This window comes from Sminthopsis crassicaudata, chromosome 1 (genome assembly GCF_048593235.1).
Source record: "Sminthopsis crassicaudata isolate SCR6 chromosome 1, ASM4859323v1, whole genome shotgun sequence".
In the NCBI taxonomy this organism is placed as follows: Eukaryota; Metazoa; Chordata; class Mammalia; order Dasyuromorphia; family Dasyuridae; genus Sminthopsis; species Sminthopsis crassicaudata.
Window position 1 is genome coordinate 516,490,854 of NC_133617.1, and position 20,199 is coordinate 516,511,052.

Genomic DNA, 20,199 nt, shown 5'->3' on the forward strand with positions numbered 1-20,199 from the left:
TTTTCTGAGGCTGGGGTTAAGTGACTTGCCCAGGGTCACACAGCTAGGAAGTGTTAAGTGTCTGAGATCACATTTGAACTCAGGTCCTCCTGACTTCAGGGCTGGTGCTCTATCCACTGCGCCACCTAGCTGCCCCTAAAATAAGTTTCTTGAGGGCAGGGCAGTTTTATCTGTATTCCCAACTTCAGGCTATGTCTGGAACATAATAAGAGCTCAGTGAATACCTGTTGTCTTAGCAACCAGACAGGGCCCTGCACATAGAAGGTACTACTGATTCTTTACTGATATAAAATGTTAGGAAGGATATGATGAGAAATAAGATTATAAGGGATAGCATCAGAAGTATGAGGAGTCATGTTGCATGTGATTTCTGTTGCAAAAAAAGCCCGGAGTCTCTCATCCTTTTTTGTTCAACAAACTTCATTGGCTTTCTATTGACTCTAGGATTAAATATAAGATTCTCTGTTTAGCTTTTAAAGTTCTTTATAAACTTGTTCCTTCCCATCTTATTCCTTTCCATGTACTCTGGAATTCAATGACACTAGTCACAGCATCACATCTCCTAATTCTGATTTTCTTCCATCCAGTGGTCCTCAAACTTTTTAAATAGGAGGCCAGGTCACTGTCCCTCAGACTGTGGGATGGCCAGACTATAGTAAAAACAAAATTCAAACTCTGTCTCTGCCCCTCGGCCCATTTGCCATAACCCAGTGGGCGGCATCTGGCCCGCAGGCCATAGTTTGAAACCCCCTGCATTTAGCCTTTTTCTCCTCACTTCTGTCTCCTACTTTCCCTGGCTGGCTTCAAGTCTTACCTGGAACCTTGCTTTCTGTAAGGAACCTTTCAAAGCCCTCTTTAATCTTTGTGCATTCCCGCTGTGACTACCTCCAATCTATTCTCTGTAGGCCTCTTTTGTACATATTGTTTATTTGTTTTTCTCATTAAATTGTAAATTCTTAGAGATGAAAGAATTTTTTTTTTCTTTTGCTTATAGTGCTTATCACACTTATCACAGTTTGTGGCATATTGTATGTGTTAAATCTAGTTGACTGATTTATCTTTGGTCATTACATAGTTATGATCATATTAGTCTCCTTATATATTATCTCTGTGTTTCAAGCAAACTAGCCTTCTCTCTGTGTCATCTAAAGAACACTCCATTTCTTGATTCTTTGCATTTGTACTTCCATCCCCACTCCTAGAATGTACTTTCTCCTCACTTTCCTATATCTTCATCACAAAGCCTTTCCTGATCCCAACTGTTATAGTGCCCTCCTTTGTATTTCTTTATTTATTCAGTATTTTTTGTTTATATTCAACATCTATATTCTACATTATAGTCTACATCTATATTCATGTATGCATGTATATATATTTTTTCTCCCAATACAATATAAATTCCTTGAGAGCAAGGATTGTTTCATCTTTTATCTCTCTCTATTTTTTCTTAGTACCTGGCACAGAGAAAGCTTTTATTGATTTTTATAATAAACTTTTTTGATAGAGAATATGTTAGTTCAGTCAGGCCTAATCTGAAAACCTTTATTTTAAATTTCATCACTGAAAATCTTTCTTAAAGGTTTTCATCCACTATTTGCTGAGAAGTTAAACTGACCAGTGCTGGTTGCTGCTATTCAATTCCTCAGTTCTGGTTACAAGACATTTATCAGCAAGATAGGGGGTTATGGTTAGGTTTACTGGGTCAGTCTCCCTGAATCCAGGTAGCAAGATAACTGTGTTTAAAATAAGCTACCAATTGAGAAAACAGTGGTAAAAGTGACAAATGACAATATAGTTATGTCAGGTTCTTCAGTGGAGAAAAGAAAGAGATAGTGTAAGAGGGGTTAAAAAAAAACAAAAACAAACCAGAGACCCTGGAACTGGGGAATGGCACTAGTAGAATTGGAAGACGGCCTCTCTTCCTTTTGGACCACAAAATTAGCCAGGGGCAAGTTGAGGGCTAAGGTTTTGGGAGGGATAGAAGAGGGAAGATGTAAGGATAAAGAAAAAGAATTTTTGTGGTTACTCAGTCACCTAATAGTGACTAACTTTTAGTATTTAAGGGAACTACCTGTATTTGTTTAACAAAACAGTGCTTTAATTTATGTGGCTGTGACTTGTTTCCAAAGAATTGAAAATTAATATCAAATAGATTATAGTGGAGAGGCATACAGGTGAGCATACTGCAAAGGATAACCCATGAAGAATTTTAAAGAACCGGAATAAAAGATGTTATTAGTGAAATCTATGATGATAGATAAAAGACTAGTTGCATGACAAGTTCGTGAGGGATGACAGCCTGAGTGAGGCCTCTAGAATGTTTGATGGACCCTTGATTATAAAGTCAAACAGAATCTACATTATTGTAAGAAATACCCAGATCTTTGAAAACACCAATCACTTGTATTTGAACATTTTTCATGAGAAAAACATGTGTATGTCTGCACACAAACAAAGAGATGGCTTCATTTAGCCTGAATTTTCACTTCAATGTGAATATTCTTATTCTGACATTTTTATTAAGTTTACATTTACACTGTGATAACTTCTATTCACTGAATTTCAAGATTGATTCATTGTTTACTATTTCCATCCTTGTTCAAATACCCAGATTTCCAGTATATTAGTTTTGTCAGTCTCTTTTTCATTGATTACTATACAACTGACAAATAAGTGTGTCAAGATTTGTAGGATCATAGGACCTTAGAAGCTTCTAATATATATAATGCCTCTTGTTACAGATGAATAGTCTTAAGTTTAGCGACTTGCCCACTTATATAGAAAGGAAGTGACAGAACTTGGAACTTGTTACTTTCAGTCTATCACTTTTCCACTGTGCTACACAGACTCCTCCACAGTGCCGGATAAATGAAATATCACTGTGCATCTACATGGAAATAGGTATAATTGTTTTATTATAATGTTTTGAAAACTTGTTTTTCTCTTTTTTTTTTTTTTCCTTTAGATGTGTGGCACATTGGAGAAAGATGTCTTGTCTCTGTTACAGACAGTGGGAAGCTTCGTGAAGCAATAGTGAAATCCATCAAGACAGATGAAAATGGAAAGTCATTTGCTATTGTATTATTTTCAGGTTCACTGGAAAAGAAAGTACCTTTAAAAAAACTCCATAAAACAACATCTGGTAAAAGTTCTTTCAGAAGTTTTATGTTTGATGATATTGACTTGGAAAAGCCTTATTTCCCAGACCGAAAACTTCCATCACCGGCTGTTTCATTTAAGTTATCTGAAGATGGTGATTATATTCCATATACAATTAATAGATATTTGCGTGACTACCAAAGAGAAGGAGTCCAGTTTCTCTATAGACATTATTCCTTGGGAAGAGGATGTATTCTTGGTGATGACATGGGACTTGGAAAAACAGTACAGGTATTTTTTTCTTTTGTTTGCATAATAGCTAAAATAGCAATGCGCTGTTATAACTTATTACCTGTAGTACTACTACATAGAAGTTACTTGGATCATGGCTTTCACATAAGTTCCTTGATAAATGTTTGTTGAATTAACAAATGAATGAAAAGTGTGAAGTCATTTTATACCCATAGACTTTCTTTAGGAAGGGACAGTATTCTTTCTCTTTCTTGGAAGTACTGAATTCAACTTAGATTATTTTCCCAAGGTCCATTTAACTAAGTTGGTCATTATTTGAGTTTTTATATAGTTTACAATCCCTGTTATTAAAAGAATATTTTATCTATTTTATGACTTATTCATTTTTCTTTTCTTTTCTTTTCTCCTCCTTTTTCCTAACTTTTCACTATTCTTTACATTTCCATGTTGGCATTTCCAACTTAGAACACAGAGGAAGGGCTGAGTCTTAAAATACCAATTAGTAACACAATCTTACATGAAAAGGATCCACTGACTCCTGATCAAGAATCCCCTCTACAAATTTGCTAACAAATGCTCATCAAATCCTGAGGCAGTCCATTCCATTCATGGCATGATAGATTTAGAACTGGAAGGGACAGCAGGGGAGTCATCTGATTAACCTCCTCATTTTACAAAAGGCAAACAATTTTTCACAGATCCAGGGAAGTAAGTCATTTGTTCAAGGTCACACAATTAATTGTTAGAAAGCATTTTCTTAAAGTGAATCAATATTTACATTTGTACTTTCTATCCACTGCTTCTGGTTTCTTCTTCTGAGGGCAAGCTGAGCAAGTCTAATGCACCTTGTTTGTTAAAAAAAAAAAAAAACTTCAAATATTTTAAGAGAATATCATAGATTCAGTGATCAGGGATAGAGATCTTAAAGGCCATTTAGTCCAACCCCTCATTTTGAAAATGAATAAAGTGGGGTCCTAAGAAGTAAATAAAATGACAAGAGACAGCTAAGTTCTAGGCCTCAAATTGAGTGTTTTTTCTAATACACCATGCTTTTATTTTCCAATTCCTTTAACTGAGCTTAATATGAGGTATTTTTTAAGACCCTTTATCATGACCTTTCTTTGGATGCTATTTTTTCTTTTTAAATGTTTTATTGATGCTTTTTTTTTTTTTTTTTTAAAGATCAGGTTCACTTCTCGATGCTATCCATAATTCCCTCCAACTCTCCTTTGTAATTATTGTCAAGTAAAAGAAATTAGTCTTTTGGTAATAGCTGAAAGTATGTACCGATTTTGCAATTATGACAAGAAATAGGAGGAGGTCACGATGGGTCTTTCAGTTCTTATACAATACTTCTCCCACCTATGCTATCTTATTGTCTAGGTTTCATATCATCACCTAGTTCAGGCTCTCACCACTACTTATCTGGATGATTGTGTTAGTCTTCTAATTGGTTTCCTACACAAGTCTTTCCCTTCTTTAATCTGTTCTTTACAAAGTTGTCTAGGTGTTATTTCCAAATTATGGATCAGACCATGGTACCTAATTGACTCCAGTTGTTCTCCAGTATCTTCAGTATTAAAAACAAACTCTTCCATGTGGCATTTAAAGCCATTCACAATCTGGTTTCAACCTATCTTTCTAGTATAAATTGCTCTCCTTTGCTCTAGATGAACTGGGCTATTTGAGATTCCTCACACAAAACATTGATCCTTTGATCCATTGATCTAGACCCTTGTACAGTCTTGTTGCCCAGGATGGGGATGCATGTTGTCCACCCCACAACTCACCCCAATCTCAAAGAATCCCTAGTTTCCTTTAAAACTCAGGTGAAGGGCAGTGAGGTGGTGCAGTAAATAGAGCACCAGCCCTGAAGTCAGGAAGACCTAAGTTCAAATATGACCTCAGACACTTAATACTTCCTAGCTGTGTGACCCTGGGCAAATCACTAAACCCCAATTGCCTCAGCAAAAAAAAAGAAAACAAAAAACAAAACAAAACAAAAAAAAAACGCAGGTGAAATCCCTAATAATTTATTTCTCTTAACTACTAATGCTTCTTGTTCCCCATTATCCTGTATATATTTTTATATATTTATCTGTTTGTCTTCCACTACAGACTTTAAACTTGAAGGCAGGAAGTTTGCTTTTTGCCTTTGTTTCCCCAGTGCCTTACATAGTTAATCAGTGCTTCTTTACTGAGTGATTAATGGTCTCTCCTCTCTTTTTCTGGGTTAAGAAATCTTCCCATATAGCCATTATGGTATCTGATCTGATATGGTATCTTATCATTAAGGTATCTGATCTTATTTGTTCTAAATTTTTTTAAAATTTAAATTTAAAAATTTAGGTTATGCATCCAGTTGAATTTAGTATATTACATGATATAAACTCAATCTAATAGATACCATATTACTTTTCAGTTTTCCTAAGTTCTTGGCACAAAGGATCTCCTTATAGTACTTAAGTTATGCTCTTGGTTTTATAAAACATTCCATCTTTTTAATTCCTTATTCAGTCTTGTACCACTGATCTATTTTTTTCCTGTTTTCTAGTTTCTTTTGAATAATGGTGATATTCATTTATAATGTAGTTTTAACCATTATAATGCTATTTCGTATCTTTTACTCAAGAATTTCATCAGAATTGTTCTTACATATTAATTCATTATTCTAGCTAATTTAATTGATATAGTATTGAATGTTAATTTAGGTAGTAATCATTTTAGATGTGTTGATAAGGCTTACCTATAAGCAGTATCTCTAATTATTATAGTTTTCTTTAAAAAACTGAAACAAAGAAACATTTTTTATTGATTTCTTTTGTCTATTTGTCATTCAGTCTACTCCCTTAATACAAAGATAATTAAGCAAAAACATTCGATACAAATTTTATCTGGCATGTATCTGACATATTTTTCCTTGCAGTCCCTCTATCCATATATTTTGAGGGAGAATGACTATTTCATTATCCCTTCTGGTGGCACAGTGGATAGAGTACTGGGTCTGGAAATAGGAAGAGCTGAGTTCAAATGCAGTTTTAGATACTAATTAGCTGTGTGACCTTGGGCAAGTCTCTTCATTTCTCTTTGGCTCAGATTCTTTGACTATAAATGGTAATAATGATAATACCTATTTTGTAGGAAAGTTATGAAAATTAAATGAGATAATATTTGTAAAAGTAATTATGTAAAAAGCACTGTGTCTGACAGATACATAGTAGGTATACTTATTCCCATCTTTTCCTCTTTTCGTCTGTTATTGATTTTTCCCTTTTTTTGGAATTCTTTTTCCTTTTAGTGATCTTTTCATTGATGTTATTGTGTATACTTGTATAATTATTGTGTATAATTGATGTGTATATTATCTTACTAATTCTACTTATTTTGTACTGTATCAGTCCATAAGCATTTTTCTCATATTCCTCTAAATTCATTATATTTGCTATTATGTTACTAATTTCACGATAATTATAATATGACAATTTTCATAATATGGCATGAATTTTAAAAACATTTCCCAAGCAATTTGTTTCTAGTTTTTTGCAACCACAAAGAGTGATGCTCTGAATATTTTGGTATATATTGAACTTGGTCTTTTGTTGAGCCTAGTTGTGGGATCGCTGTGTCTCAAAATGCAATTTTTTGCATAATTCCATATTTTAAAATTAATTTTATTATTATAACTTTTTTTTTTTGACAATACATATGCATGGGTAATTTTTTACAACATTATCCCTTGCACTCACTTCTATTCCAAATTTTCCCCTCCTTCCCTCCACCCCCTCCCCTAGATGGCAGTTCCATACATGTTAAATGTGTTATAGTATATCCTAGATACAATATATGTGTGCAGAACCGAATTTCTTGTTGCACAGGAAGAATTGGATTCAGAAGGTAAAAATAACCTGGGAACAAAAACAAAAATGCAAACATTTTACACTCACATAATTCCATATTGAAATCAAAAGAGGTGGGCTTTTTCACAGTAATTCCAACACTGCATTGATTGTCTCCTCCTGAACTATGTATCATTGACTGTCTTATCTTTTTTTCATCTTTGCCACTTTGATGGAATGAAATAAAAGTGTAAAAGCTGTTTTAATTTATATTTCTTTTACTATTAGTGACAGCGAATATTTTCATGTCTTTCTTGTAGTTTTAAAAATCTTCTTTTTAAAATTGTTCCTATTTTTTGATCATTTTTCCATCAAAGGATGTCCCTTCATGTGCTATCTTTGTATCTTTTTTTTTTCTTATTTACCCACCTCATTCCTTTGATCCACTTTTCTGTGTTTTTTTTTTAACCTGTACTAAAATAGTTTAGTGACTACTGCTTTACAATACAGTTGGAATGTTTTTTATTTTCATTCATAATTTTCCTCATTTTCTTTTTCATTTTTGTTTGTGCTTCCACATAAATTCCTTTATTATCTTGTCCAGTTCCAACACATCTTCCTTCTATGATTAGCTTGGTATAGAACTCTTGTTTAACTTTCAGTGCTGGCTCATTTGTATACCATTTATACTTCATTTTATTTCTGTAATATTTTGTAGTTATGTTTATGTTTTCTGTGTGTCTCCTGATATAGCACAGATGTTCCTTATTGCCTCTTCCTAATTTTTTTTTTTTTTTGTTAGTAGTGTATAAAAAGATTGGTCGTTTCAAGGAATTTTGCAGATTTTTTTTTATGACATCTTCATAACTTCAGGGATTTTGATTCTTTTTCCTTTCTTGGGAATCATTTATCCTTTTGATTATCCTTTTCTGCAAATGTTTGTTAATTTCTCCTCAGTAAACTTTTTGTCTGCTTTCATGAATCACTTTCCTGAGTTTTCCTTTGGTATCCTTGCAGAAAATGTGCTTCTTACTGCCAATCCATTCTCTTCTGAAAGCTCAGTGTGTTTGTGCCCCTCCCCCAGGGCTTGGCTTCCTTTCCTCTGTTCTCTCAGACCACCAGGGTTGGACGAAGTCTGTTCCTCAGAGGGTGAAAATGAGGAGTTGGGGCACCTCTCCTAGGAGACTGAATTGCCATTGTAGTTAGAAACCTATTCTCCGCTTTTATCAGTCTGTCTCTTTTAGGCTCTATCCTTTTTGCAACTTTTTTTTCAGTTTTTAGCCTCAGCTCTTGGCTCTAGTTAAGGAGTTGGGGAAGAGGTCCCCTAAGACACTGCTGAGAGACTTGCTCTGAGAAATCTTTGCTCTTAGATATGTTTTCCATGCAGGCTATAGATGTCTTGTGAAGGAGTGTGTAGAGAAATGTCAGGGGTCCTCAATTCTGCAAAAGAGGACAAGAATCTTTGATAGACATTGAATTAATTTTGAAATCATTGTCCAAAATTTCCATTCATGGACTAGAGTAGGATCACAGTAATACCCCAGGCCAGTGTTCAGTGTGAGAGATGAAAGGAGTCTAGACTTATGAGCTCCAGAGAAATTGACAGATGAAATGGTCTTTCCTTAATATCTTGGCAAAGAATACTTTGTGGTAGGCTATTTGGCTTTTCTTCTTTCTGTCATTATTGAGCTTTTTGCATTTTGAGATTCTTTTGCTTTTTGGTAGGGATAGATGCAGGGTTACCTCTCACTGAATCATCTTACCAGGATTCCTTATTTTATTTCCACACTATTTCTCTTTTCCCTAACTTTATGAGATTCCTGCTTCTATTACCCCACCTCCATACTTGTTATATTGTTTTATGCCAATTCATGAGACTCTCAAGTTTTCTTTCTCTTCATTCCTTCCCTTATGATGTAGTTTCCCCAAACTTTCATATCTGTCATGTTCAAAAATGGCTACTATCTCTGTCCTCGGGGTGTATCAGCTAATATGCACTGAGCCTATTAAACCTGCACATTGAAGAAAAACCTAGGCCTGGTCATTGATCCTAGCCAGTTTAAGCCAATTTCTAACCTACCCCCCCTTTATCTGGGCTTTGTGGTTAGGCTGGTTCCTTCTTCTGAAAACTGATTGGTCAGTAGTACTAATTATCTTGCATTACCTTGAAACTTACAACATCTTATAGAAACCCAACTTTTGAGTATCCCTCATGAAATCTGTTTCTTCTTTGTTTTCATGATTTTTCTATCTTATGATATAGCAAGTATTTCTAACATTGTTAAATTGTGGTAGTGATAATGAGCATTTTTTAAATCCTTAATCTTAGATTAAAAACCTTTAACTTTTCTCTTTATCTTGGTTTTAGATGGATATTATTTGCCATATTGAGACAGTCCATTCATTAGTACTTTTAAGAAATGGATATTGCTTTTTATCAAATGTCTTTTCAAAAGCTTTTCTTTTCCCCCTTCTTTTTATTCCTTCCTTCTTTCATGTGGTTTTTATTATTCATGTTATTAATATGCATTAATACATTTATAATCTGCTTTATATTGAACCAACTCGGCATTCCTGGCAGAAATACAATTTGGTAATGTTTAATCTTTTCAAGACCACATTTGTATTATAAAAAAAAGATTGGAAAGTTTGCTTCTTTAAAGTCTCTTTTCACAAATAGTGTATATAATATTGGAATTATTTTTTCAATGTGGGATAAAATTTAATTGTAAATATATCTGAACTTGGAGTTCGTTTTCTCTCTTTCCCTCTTTGGATGCTTATTCATGACTTGTTCAATTTCTTTTTCTGATATTGGATTATTAAAATAATTTATTTCATCTTTTATTGAGCTTATAATTTTTTTTACTTTTGTAAGTATTTCTCCATTTTCCCTAAGTCATCACTTTTTTTTGGAATGTAAATGGGCAAAATACTTTCTGATAGTTTTCTTTATTTTCTCGTCATGTTTATTTTTTGACAAAATTTGCTTGTCTTCACTTTTAAAAAAATCAAATCAGCTTTTTATTCTTTTTTTTAAGGTTTTAGTTTTATTCAATTCTTTTTTTTTTGAATTTTAATCTGATTTTTGGAATTTCCACTTTGTATTTTTTTTGTTTTCCTAATTTTTCCAATCTATATTTATTGATTTGTTGTTGTTGTTGTTTTTTTGTTGTTGTTGTTGATGAAAGCATTTAGATATATACATTTCCCTCAGCATTATTTTAGCTGTCTTTCCTACTTTTTGGTCTGTTTTCTCATTATTATAATTTTCTTCAATAAAATTTTATACTGTTTCTACTCTCTTCTTTTATCCACTGGTTCATATAGTCTTTTGGCATTTTTCATTTCAATTTCATCAAATTTTTTGAGTGATCAGAAATCTGTCTCTTTTCTACTCTTTCTCCCCTCCCACATACATTAACAAAAATGAAAACAAAACTCTTGTACACATATACATATAGAAGAAAAAAAAATTCTGCAGTAGAGTTTTTTTTTAAAAAATGTAAATCTAAAAGCTGTCAATACAAATAAATTTTTTAATGTAAAACATTTCCATATAAGTTATTTTGTACAAGAAGACTCAGAAGAAAAAATAAAAGAAAGTGCAAAATAGCATTTTTCAGTCTATGTTCACTTAATATCGGTTCTTTCTCAAGAGGCAGATAGTATGTTTCCCCATTAGCCCTTTGAGATTGTCTTGGATCTTTCTTTCTATTGCTGAGACTAGTTAAGTTATTCACAGTTATATGAAGAACTATGAATCCCCCAATTTATGGGAATCCCTTTCATTTCTAATTCTTAACTACCACAAAAAAAAGCTGTTATAAATATTTTTGTACAAATAGCTCCTTTTTCCTTTTTTTGATCTTTGAGATACAGTGCTAGCAGTGATATTTCTGGGTCAAAGAATATGCACCATTTTATAACCCTTTAGGCACAGTTCCAAATTAATTGGTTCACAGATCCATCAACAGTGCTTTGGTGTTCTACTTTTCTTACATCCTCTCCAATATTTTACTTTTTTGTCATATTAACCAATCATTTAACTGAGGTAGTACTTCAGAGTTGTTTAAATTTTTATTTCCCTAATCAGTAGTAATTTAGAGCATTTTTTTCACATAACTATAGATAGCTTTGACTTCTTTATCTAAAAACTGCCTATTTATATCATTTGACCATTTATTAAATGAGGAACGATTTATATTTTTATAAATGTGACTCAGCTCTCTATATATTTGTGAAATGAGGCCTTTATCAGAGATACTTGGCAAAATTCCCCGCCCCCCCAGTTTTCAGCTTTCATTCTAATTTTGGTTACATTTGTTTTCTTTGTGTAAATTTTTTTTTTATGTAATCAAAATTATGTATTTTACATTTTATAATGGTCTTTATAGCTTCTTTGGTCCTAAATTCTTCCCTTGTCCATAAATCTGACATGAACTATTCTATGCTTTCTTAATTTGCTTATGGTTTCATCCTTTATGTGTAAATCATGACATTATTTTGGTATATGTTGTAAGATGTCCATCTATGTCTAGCTTCTAGTTTCCCAGTTTTTCCAGCAGTTTTTTGTCAGATAATGAGTTTTTGTTCCAAAAGTTTGAATCTTTGGGTTACTGTAGTCCTTTACTATTATATAATTTATAGCTTATATATTCTACTGATTTCTTTCTTTATTTCTTATCCAGTACTGGATTATTTTGATCTTATTACCATTTTATGAAACAGTTTGAAATCTGGTACAGCTAGAACACTTTCTTTTTTTTTTTTTTTTTTTTTTTTTAATTGATTCTCTTGATAATCTTGAGCTTCTAAGTTCTTTTAGATGAATTTTGCAATTTTTTCTGGCTCTACAAAATAATATTTTTGATGATTTTGTATGGCTCTGAATAAACAAATTATTTTAAATGAATTGTCATTTTTATTATATTGGCCTGTGAACAATTAATATTTTTCCAGTTGTTTAGATATGGCTTTATTTGTGTGAAAATGTTTTATAGGTATATCCAAACTGAATTTGTTTTGACAGGTAAACTCCCAAGTATTTTATGTTGTCTGCAGTTATTTTAAGTTTAATTTCTCTATCTGTTACTACTGGATTTGGTTGGTAATATATAGAATTGCTGATGATTTATGTGGGTTTATTTTATATCCTGCAACTTTGCTAAAGTTGTAATAATTTCAAATAGTTTTTTAGTACATTCTCTGGGATTTTCCGAGAATAAAATCATGTCATCTGCAAAGAGTGATAGTTTTGTTTCCCCATTGCTTATTTTCATTTTTTTTTAGTTGATGAGAATGACTAGATTATCTTCAAATAACTGGCAGACCTGTTCCATTTCAAGGCTCTGTTTTTCCTTAAGTTTCATCCCTCAAAATGGGCTAAATTAACTGTCTTGAGCTAAGTTCATTTCATACCCATTTGTCCAGACAGCTGCCTTTTTCCTATTCTCTTCTACTGCAGTACTGCATGTCATCTTTTGCAATTGTTTTAAAAATGAGTTTTCACTGTAAAACAGTTTTGCCCTTAGCTACCACTTATTTTGTCAAGGAGATCAAATAATTCCTTACAGAAATGGCTTCTAACCACTTTTTGCTACCTTGTTATAGTAATTGGTTAAATTTCTCCAAGCAATGTCTTTACTTAGCCAAAGAGCTTTTAAGTGGGCTGTATTCATTACAGTTTCTATATCAGGAATTAAATGTCATAGCATTATTATGAAAATAGTTTTGACCTTCTGGCTATATCCCCGAAAGGTTTTCAGAGATTCCTTAGGAGTCCCCAGCCCACACTTTCAGAACTACTGGTCTAGCATATTCTGAATAACTACCACATAAATTACTCTTTTTTTCCCCCTCCTAGTTCACTCATACCCTCCTCCCTTTCAGTGTGTTTGAAGTAAGAAACAACAACCTTGAAATGAACTTTTGAAGCATAACCTGATTTGTAAATAATCCTTCTAAAAGTTGAATAGATTAATAGGTTAGATGGGTCCTAAAATAGCATCAGTGTGAATTTAAAGTTAATATTTTATTTAAAAAATTGGTGAATGCAAGGAAGAAAATAGTTAATTGTTCCTCAGCAACTGATCCATTATTTGTGTCTTAAACTTCATTAAGTATTTTAAAGTTGTGGGAGTATAAATTAATTATTTGGTTTTCTCCAATTTGATGCATTTTGTATAAAGTTTGCAAATATTCTTTCCCTAGGTAATTTCATTTCTGGCTGCAGTACTGCATAAAAAGGGTACACGAGAGGATATTGAAAATAACGTGCCAGAGTTTTTGTTAAAGAATATGAAAAAAGAATCTTCTACTTGTGCTCCAAAGAAGGTAAAGTATGCAAGTATTCTTAGCTCATTGGATGGTATTTTTATTAAAAAATCAGCTTAAATTTTCATAACCAATTAGATTAATTTGAAAACAATATTTTAAAGAAATAACCAAAACATTTGCTTTATAGACGTTAGCTATATTTTAATTTTAAGAAAGACAATATATTTTAAGGCATGTTATTTTTAAGAATGTTATAAATGTATAGAATGTATAAAATGTTATTTTTAAGAAATATTCGTGTACTAGACTGATATTGGGTATCATGTGTTTTAGAGTATAAGTTAATATAATATGTACCTATTAAGGATTATTTGAGCCTTTTCAGCATTGTGTAAGTATATTTTGTGATTGAAAGGAAGAAAATTAGTTATTTTTTCTTTATTCTATTAATATTTTAAAATATCTCTGACATTCTTTATTTCCAAATATATTCCTCTTCCTTTTCACTAGCCTTTCATCTTTTAAAACAAAGAATAAAAAAAGGGTATGAAAAAGCAATTCAGCCAAAATATCCAAATCATCTGATGAATTTGGTATTATATGCAATGTTTCTTATCCATAGTCTGTAAAGAAAGAGGAGAGATTCTTTTTCTTATCTTTAGTCCTGAATTAAACTTAGTTCTCATAATTGTATCTTTCCATTCATATTATTGTATTCATTGTGTTCATTGTTTTTCTTTATTCCATATCAGTTCATGTAAATTTTGCTAAGATTTTCTGAAATTTTCCATGGTATACCATTAATTCATATACTACAATTTGGTTAACTATTGTTATATATTATCATGTGACTTTAGATTGTAGATGTTGTTCATGTAGATAACATGATATTAAAACTGAATCAATAAACCAAGTATAGTAAATATTTAATAGCAAATTCTGTTGCAGAGAATATTGAAAAAACTATAAAGATATCCATTCTTAGGGTCAAAGTTGTTCCTGTTTCTAACACTTTAGGTTCTGTATATTGCATTTAAAGACATGGTTTTCATTTGAGGGCACCAGAGAGGTAACCAAAATGGTAAAGGATCTTGAGATTAAACCACAGAAAGATTGGTTGATGAAAGTACAGATGTTTAAAAGCCTAGAGAAGAGATTTTATGGAGCAGGCATAATAACTGTATTCACATATTTGACATGTGGAAGAAGGGTTACTATGTAGTCTTGTTCATTTATTATTCACCTACTTTAAGATACTGTGTTAAGTACCTTACAAATATTATTTTATTTTATATTTGCAATAACTCTGTGATATGAGTTATTATTATCTTATTATAATAACAACTTTACTATTAACAATAGATAACAACCTTTATCTATTATTGTAAGTACAATCTTATGACTTATTACCCTCATTTTACAGTTGAGAAAGTCAAGGCAGATAGAGGTTTAAAAAACTTCCCCAGGGTCATATAGCTAGGAAATAAGTGTCTAAGACTGAGTTTGAACTTAAATCTTCTTAAATCTGGATCCAGCATTCTCTTCCCCTAGCTGTCTCAAGTAAGAATAAAAGTTGAGGAAGGTGAGAAGCAACTGATTGAGAAATAGAAAAGTAGATCAGTAGAAGTGACTAGGAAGTATGAAAACAATTCATTATCTTAGGTTTTAATTAACCTGATTGCTTAAATTACTTGGGGAAGAATTCCTTTTTTAATAAAAATCACTGAGAAAATTGGAAAACATTGTATTAAAATTAGACTTAGAGAAACATTTTAAATCTTACATCAATATATCTTTAAAATGAATTTGTAGACTGAACTGAATATTAAAAATCATATCACAATGATATTAAAAAACTTTTGTCCAAATAAAACCAACCACACTAAGAAAAAGAATATTTTTAAACTGTCCATTAATGAAATGAAATTAAAATAACACAGATTTAAAATACATAGAGAAGAAAAAGGAGGTTAACAGAATGAACAAATGTTGCTGATATAGGTTATCTTTGATATGGATATACATATATGTAAGTAGAAATACCATATGCGCACACACACACACACACACACATATATATATATATATATATATATATATATATATATACACACACACACACACATGTGCTTATGTATATATGGAACTAATATAAACATATAAGACCAAAAACATTTGAAGAAGGATATGAACAAGTTCGCAAAAGAATCACAAACTATTAACAACCATATGGAATATTGCTACAGATCACTGGTAATAAGAATATGGCAAACCAAAAGAAATTCCAAAGGTTCAGCTAAAACTGAAGAAATTGTCAAAGATAACAAAAAATAGGAAGAGTCAACATTAGTGTGGTTGTAGAAAGATACATATTTCTGTAGCTATTAATTGGTCCAACCATTCTGGAAAACAGTTTGGAATTATGCAAAGAAAATGAATGACGTATTCATTCTCTTTGAACCAGAGATCCCTCTACTATGGACATCAGTTATTTAAAAAAAAAAAAAAAAATCTCATGTATGCCAAATTACTTGTAGTAGCACTTTTCCATATTTGCAAGGATCTGGAAACAAAAAATGGAATCCATTGATTGGGAAATGGTTCAATAAGTGTGTAACAAATGAATTTTATGGAATATTGCTTTACTATAAAAACTGTGAATATCAAGAATAAAAAATGTTTGAAGTTATGTAAAGTGAAGAAAACAGAATCAAGAAAGCATTATACACAAAATGAATACAAAAATATAAATGGAAGAACAGCAATAACAAAACAATTAAAACTAAATGTTTTATAATTATAAAGCCAAGATTAGCCCTGAAAAAAGAGATGAAAATTCATATCTCTTCCATTTTTGCAAAGGCATAGTAATAGGAATGTATAATATTACATATGATGTTGGTTGATATATTGCTTAGTTTTTCTGAGCCATTTTATACGCTCATTTTAAAATTCTTTGCTCAAAGAGTTGGTTCTGGGTTAAGGGCCAGATATATTAGAAGATTATGATGTTATAAAAACAAATGATAGCAGTAAAAATTTTAAATGGTGTGATTTGCCTCTGAAACATTTAAAAATAATAAATGTAGTTTTATCTGCATTTATGAATCATTTACTTTTGATTTGTTAAAAAATTAGATCAAATATTTATGCAACTGTTATAGTTTTAAAGATATTCTGAAAAATTAACTTGAGGACTTCTTATACACAAAATCATTCTTGCAGTAAATTGAACATTATATATTAAGGAATGATGGTTTGGAATATGTATGTATGAGATATGATACATCTCTATGCACATTTGAGAACTTTTCAAGTGTGAATAAATCATCTGAGAATGTATGAAATAGATATTTTGTGCCAAGAATAAATTCCTAACATAAAAAGATGTGAAGTATGCCTTTCACATATTGATACTTGGAAAAGCTCCTAAGATTGAGGCCCTTCATTTGGGGATGGGGTTCAGTGGTTATGAAAATGAAACATAGTAAATTCATTTAAAAATCCTCATTTGTGTCTTAAATTTCAATTCCTTACAGATTAAACATATTTTTCAGCAATAAAATGGAGGAAGACTGGTTTAATATTATTGAGGGAAGGCAAATAGCATATGTAGGAATGCAAGCATAGTTGAAAAGAAATCTTTTAAAAATATTTGGTATAAAGTTTTTGCTAATTGAAAATTCTAAATGGAACTCCCTGAATTTTTAATGCTAGGGTAAAAGTTGCCAGTTATATATTACCCTATGTATTACAAGGAAATTAATATCATTAATTCTTTTTTGGTTTGTTGGTATAGTAATAGAGAATATGAATATAAATACAATGTAGACTTCTCAGAGACAAAAAGAAGCAAGATTTTAATAAGTAATAATAGACATTTATCTCCTCAAGATAGCTTCTTACTTCTGGAAGTTTAACTCTGTCTTTGCCAGACAAACTTGTACATCCAAGAAAAATCACTCTCCTATTTTGTTCTTACTTTTGTACATTTAATCACGTTGGTACTGTCATCTGAATATCCTCTTTTTTTCATTAAATATCAATTCATGTTTCTTTTATAACTACTCTAACTCAAAAATGTATCACTTTCGTAGAGATTCGATTCATAACATTTAATTTTATGTACCATGGCCTATTATTTATTTATTTTTTGTTGAGTCTCATTTATTAATAATAGCTAACAATTTTATATTATTTTGTGGAATTCAGAGCACTTTCCATACATTTTCAAAAAATTTTTTAAAAACCAAAAGTATTCCTATCATTATTTCACAGATTTGGAAACAATTTCAGAAAGGTTAAGTAATTGTCTAAGGTCACATAGCAAATGTGCTAAGGGCAGGATTTAAATTCAGATTCCTCTATTGATGCCACATCTAATACTATTTAAACTACTCCATGTTTCTCTTCATATCATTATTTTAAACTTTTTATTCATGTATATTGTGAATTTTCTGTTTGCAATAATACTTCAGACATAGCACAATGCTGTGCATGGATTAGTATCTGAGAAATATTTCATAGATTAATAAAATTTAGAGTCAGAAGGGATCTGTGAGATATTTTGTTATGAGGAATTGAGGCTAAAATAACAATTTGCAAAATATTCCTGGGAGGTATGTGTACACATACACTAAACAATTGGAACTTTCCTCATCAATATACCTTTTCAAGGCATATCATTCATATCATTGTGCCAATTATTGTAGAACTTCTTATTCTGGGATCCATGGACTCTTAAGTGATCTGTACTTACTTCAGTGAGTATGTGAACTTGAATGGGGGAAAATCAATCAGTCTGTCTATATTTATATATCTTTATGTTCATTAATATCTAAGTGAAATTTAGTATTTAGTTAAATTTAGTATTTCATTTAGTTATGAAATATTATTTAGTTATAAAGATTATTCTCAGAATGGGTCCAAAGTCTTCATCAGACTTTCTTACTTAATCACAAACAAAAAAAAGTTAAGCATCCACATAAAACTCCTATATTTAATTGTAACTAAAAAAATGTGTTTTTTTCTGAAGACCAGACCAGCTTTTATAATGTGGCTTATAAGAAAGAAAATTTGGTGCTGAATGTTTAATTAGCATTCTTTGTAAGCTTTGGTTCCCATATAAGGGTCATTGTTACTTAATGGGAATTTTATTTTTATTTACAAGTCATTTTAAGCAATGGATATTTTGAACAAAATTAATATATTTTTAAAATTATTTTACTTGTATTAGGTTGGGAAAAACCACCAAAAATTGCTCTGTCAATAACTATGCTTCAATTACATATGTGCTTTCCATTCCATACTATCATTTACTTAGAAAAAAGATATTCTAAAATAAAATATTTAAATAAAGTATTCATTCTATTATAGTAGGCACTTTAGTTTCTTTCTTCTTTTTACTTGTAATAGAATTTCCATAATCATTCTATTATACTTTAATATAAAAAGAAGTTAGTGAACTTTTAAATTTTCCCTACAAGATTTCTAAATACTAATGATGTTAACAATTCCACAAAAATTCAAGAAATCTTGTTTCTACCTTTAAAAATTAAATTTCTTTGTAACTCGGGACAGATGCTGTCAGGTATTTTTAGATTAATGGGAACCTTTTTATGATATATATGTCATATATATATCAACTATATGTTTAGATGGAATTTGAATAAGTCTTTTTTTAACTCTTAATAGCTAATTTTGATATAGCTTTTTTTTTTTTCACCTCATTTGATTTTTCTAGGACTTTATAAAGTAGATACCCAAATATTATTCTCAGTTTATGAATGGGAAAACAGGAATACAAATTTAGTGACTCATTGAGTCACTTTAAGCTTTTCTTATTTCTCATCTGTGTGCAAATATTTAAAGGAAAAAAATCCTTCAAAAATAGGTTCTGTGCCTAAGTTCTTTAACTTAATATTTCAAGACAAGAATAAAAGAAGGTCAAATAATAATAATCTTTGGGCTACTAGAAAAATATGTTGAGTAATGACCAACCTTAAATGTTTGGCATCAAAGAGAGAAGAACGAACTATCATTGATTTAGTTTTCTTCAGCAAATTCTCCCCTTCCCATGGGAGATGTGGGGCAGCAGTATATCAAATTTATTTTTATTCTAACAAACATTATCCAACCTCAACATTTTGAAATAGAGGTGATCTTACCTGTGGTTAATAATTAATATACTCTCATTTCTTATTGAATTGTACTCTTTTAGCATATATAACCAATTCCTATCTTTACATAGGAATAGGATTGATATTGATAAATTTCTAAATAATCCTTAAATCTTCTAGCATAGGAGTAGATGGAAGTAATAAAAAGGAGATTGATAAAAGCACTGAAAATAAAATTAGATTATCTCAGATTGGATAAGAATTTGGGTGCTTACTACAGAGGAAAAAAGGTAAGAACAAGGCATTCAGCTTCCTTCAGTTTCCCTTCCCCCAAAAAACCTTTCTGCAATTAAGTGAAAGATTTGGTATTTATTTCTGTTAAATTTCATATTGTGAGCTCATCATTGTACCCTGCTGAGAAAATTTGATTTGTGTTTCTTTTGTGAGTTGTTTTCCTATCAATTGATCATTCATGTATTGAAGATGGTTGTCTTTGAATATTTATTAGCAATTCCTTATATATTTTTTTCTTATTTATCAAAATATTTTCTTTAATAATTTATTTTTCTTTTACTTATATAGGTTTTGTTACATGAAAAATATTTATTTTTATG

The 20,199-nt window shown here is 31.0% G+C and overlaps 1 protein-coding gene across 2 annotated transcripts in view; it reads left to right on the top strand.

Annotated features, from left to right (window-relative positions):
- ERCC6L2 (ERCC excision repair 6 like 2) overlaps positions 1 to 20,199 on the top strand; it is a 135,630-nt gene that overhangs the window by 901 nt on the left and 114,530 nt on the right. For both annotated transcript variants that reach the window (XM_074281686.1, XM_074281687.1), the window contains exons 2-3: positions 2,966 to 3,390; positions 13,401 to 13,523. In XM_074281686.1, the coding sequence (XP_074137787.1) occupies positions 2,966 to 3,390; positions 13,401 to 13,523 (548 nt within the window). The remainder of the gene's footprint in view (positions 1 to 2,965; positions 3,391 to 13,400; positions 13,524 to 20,199) is intronic.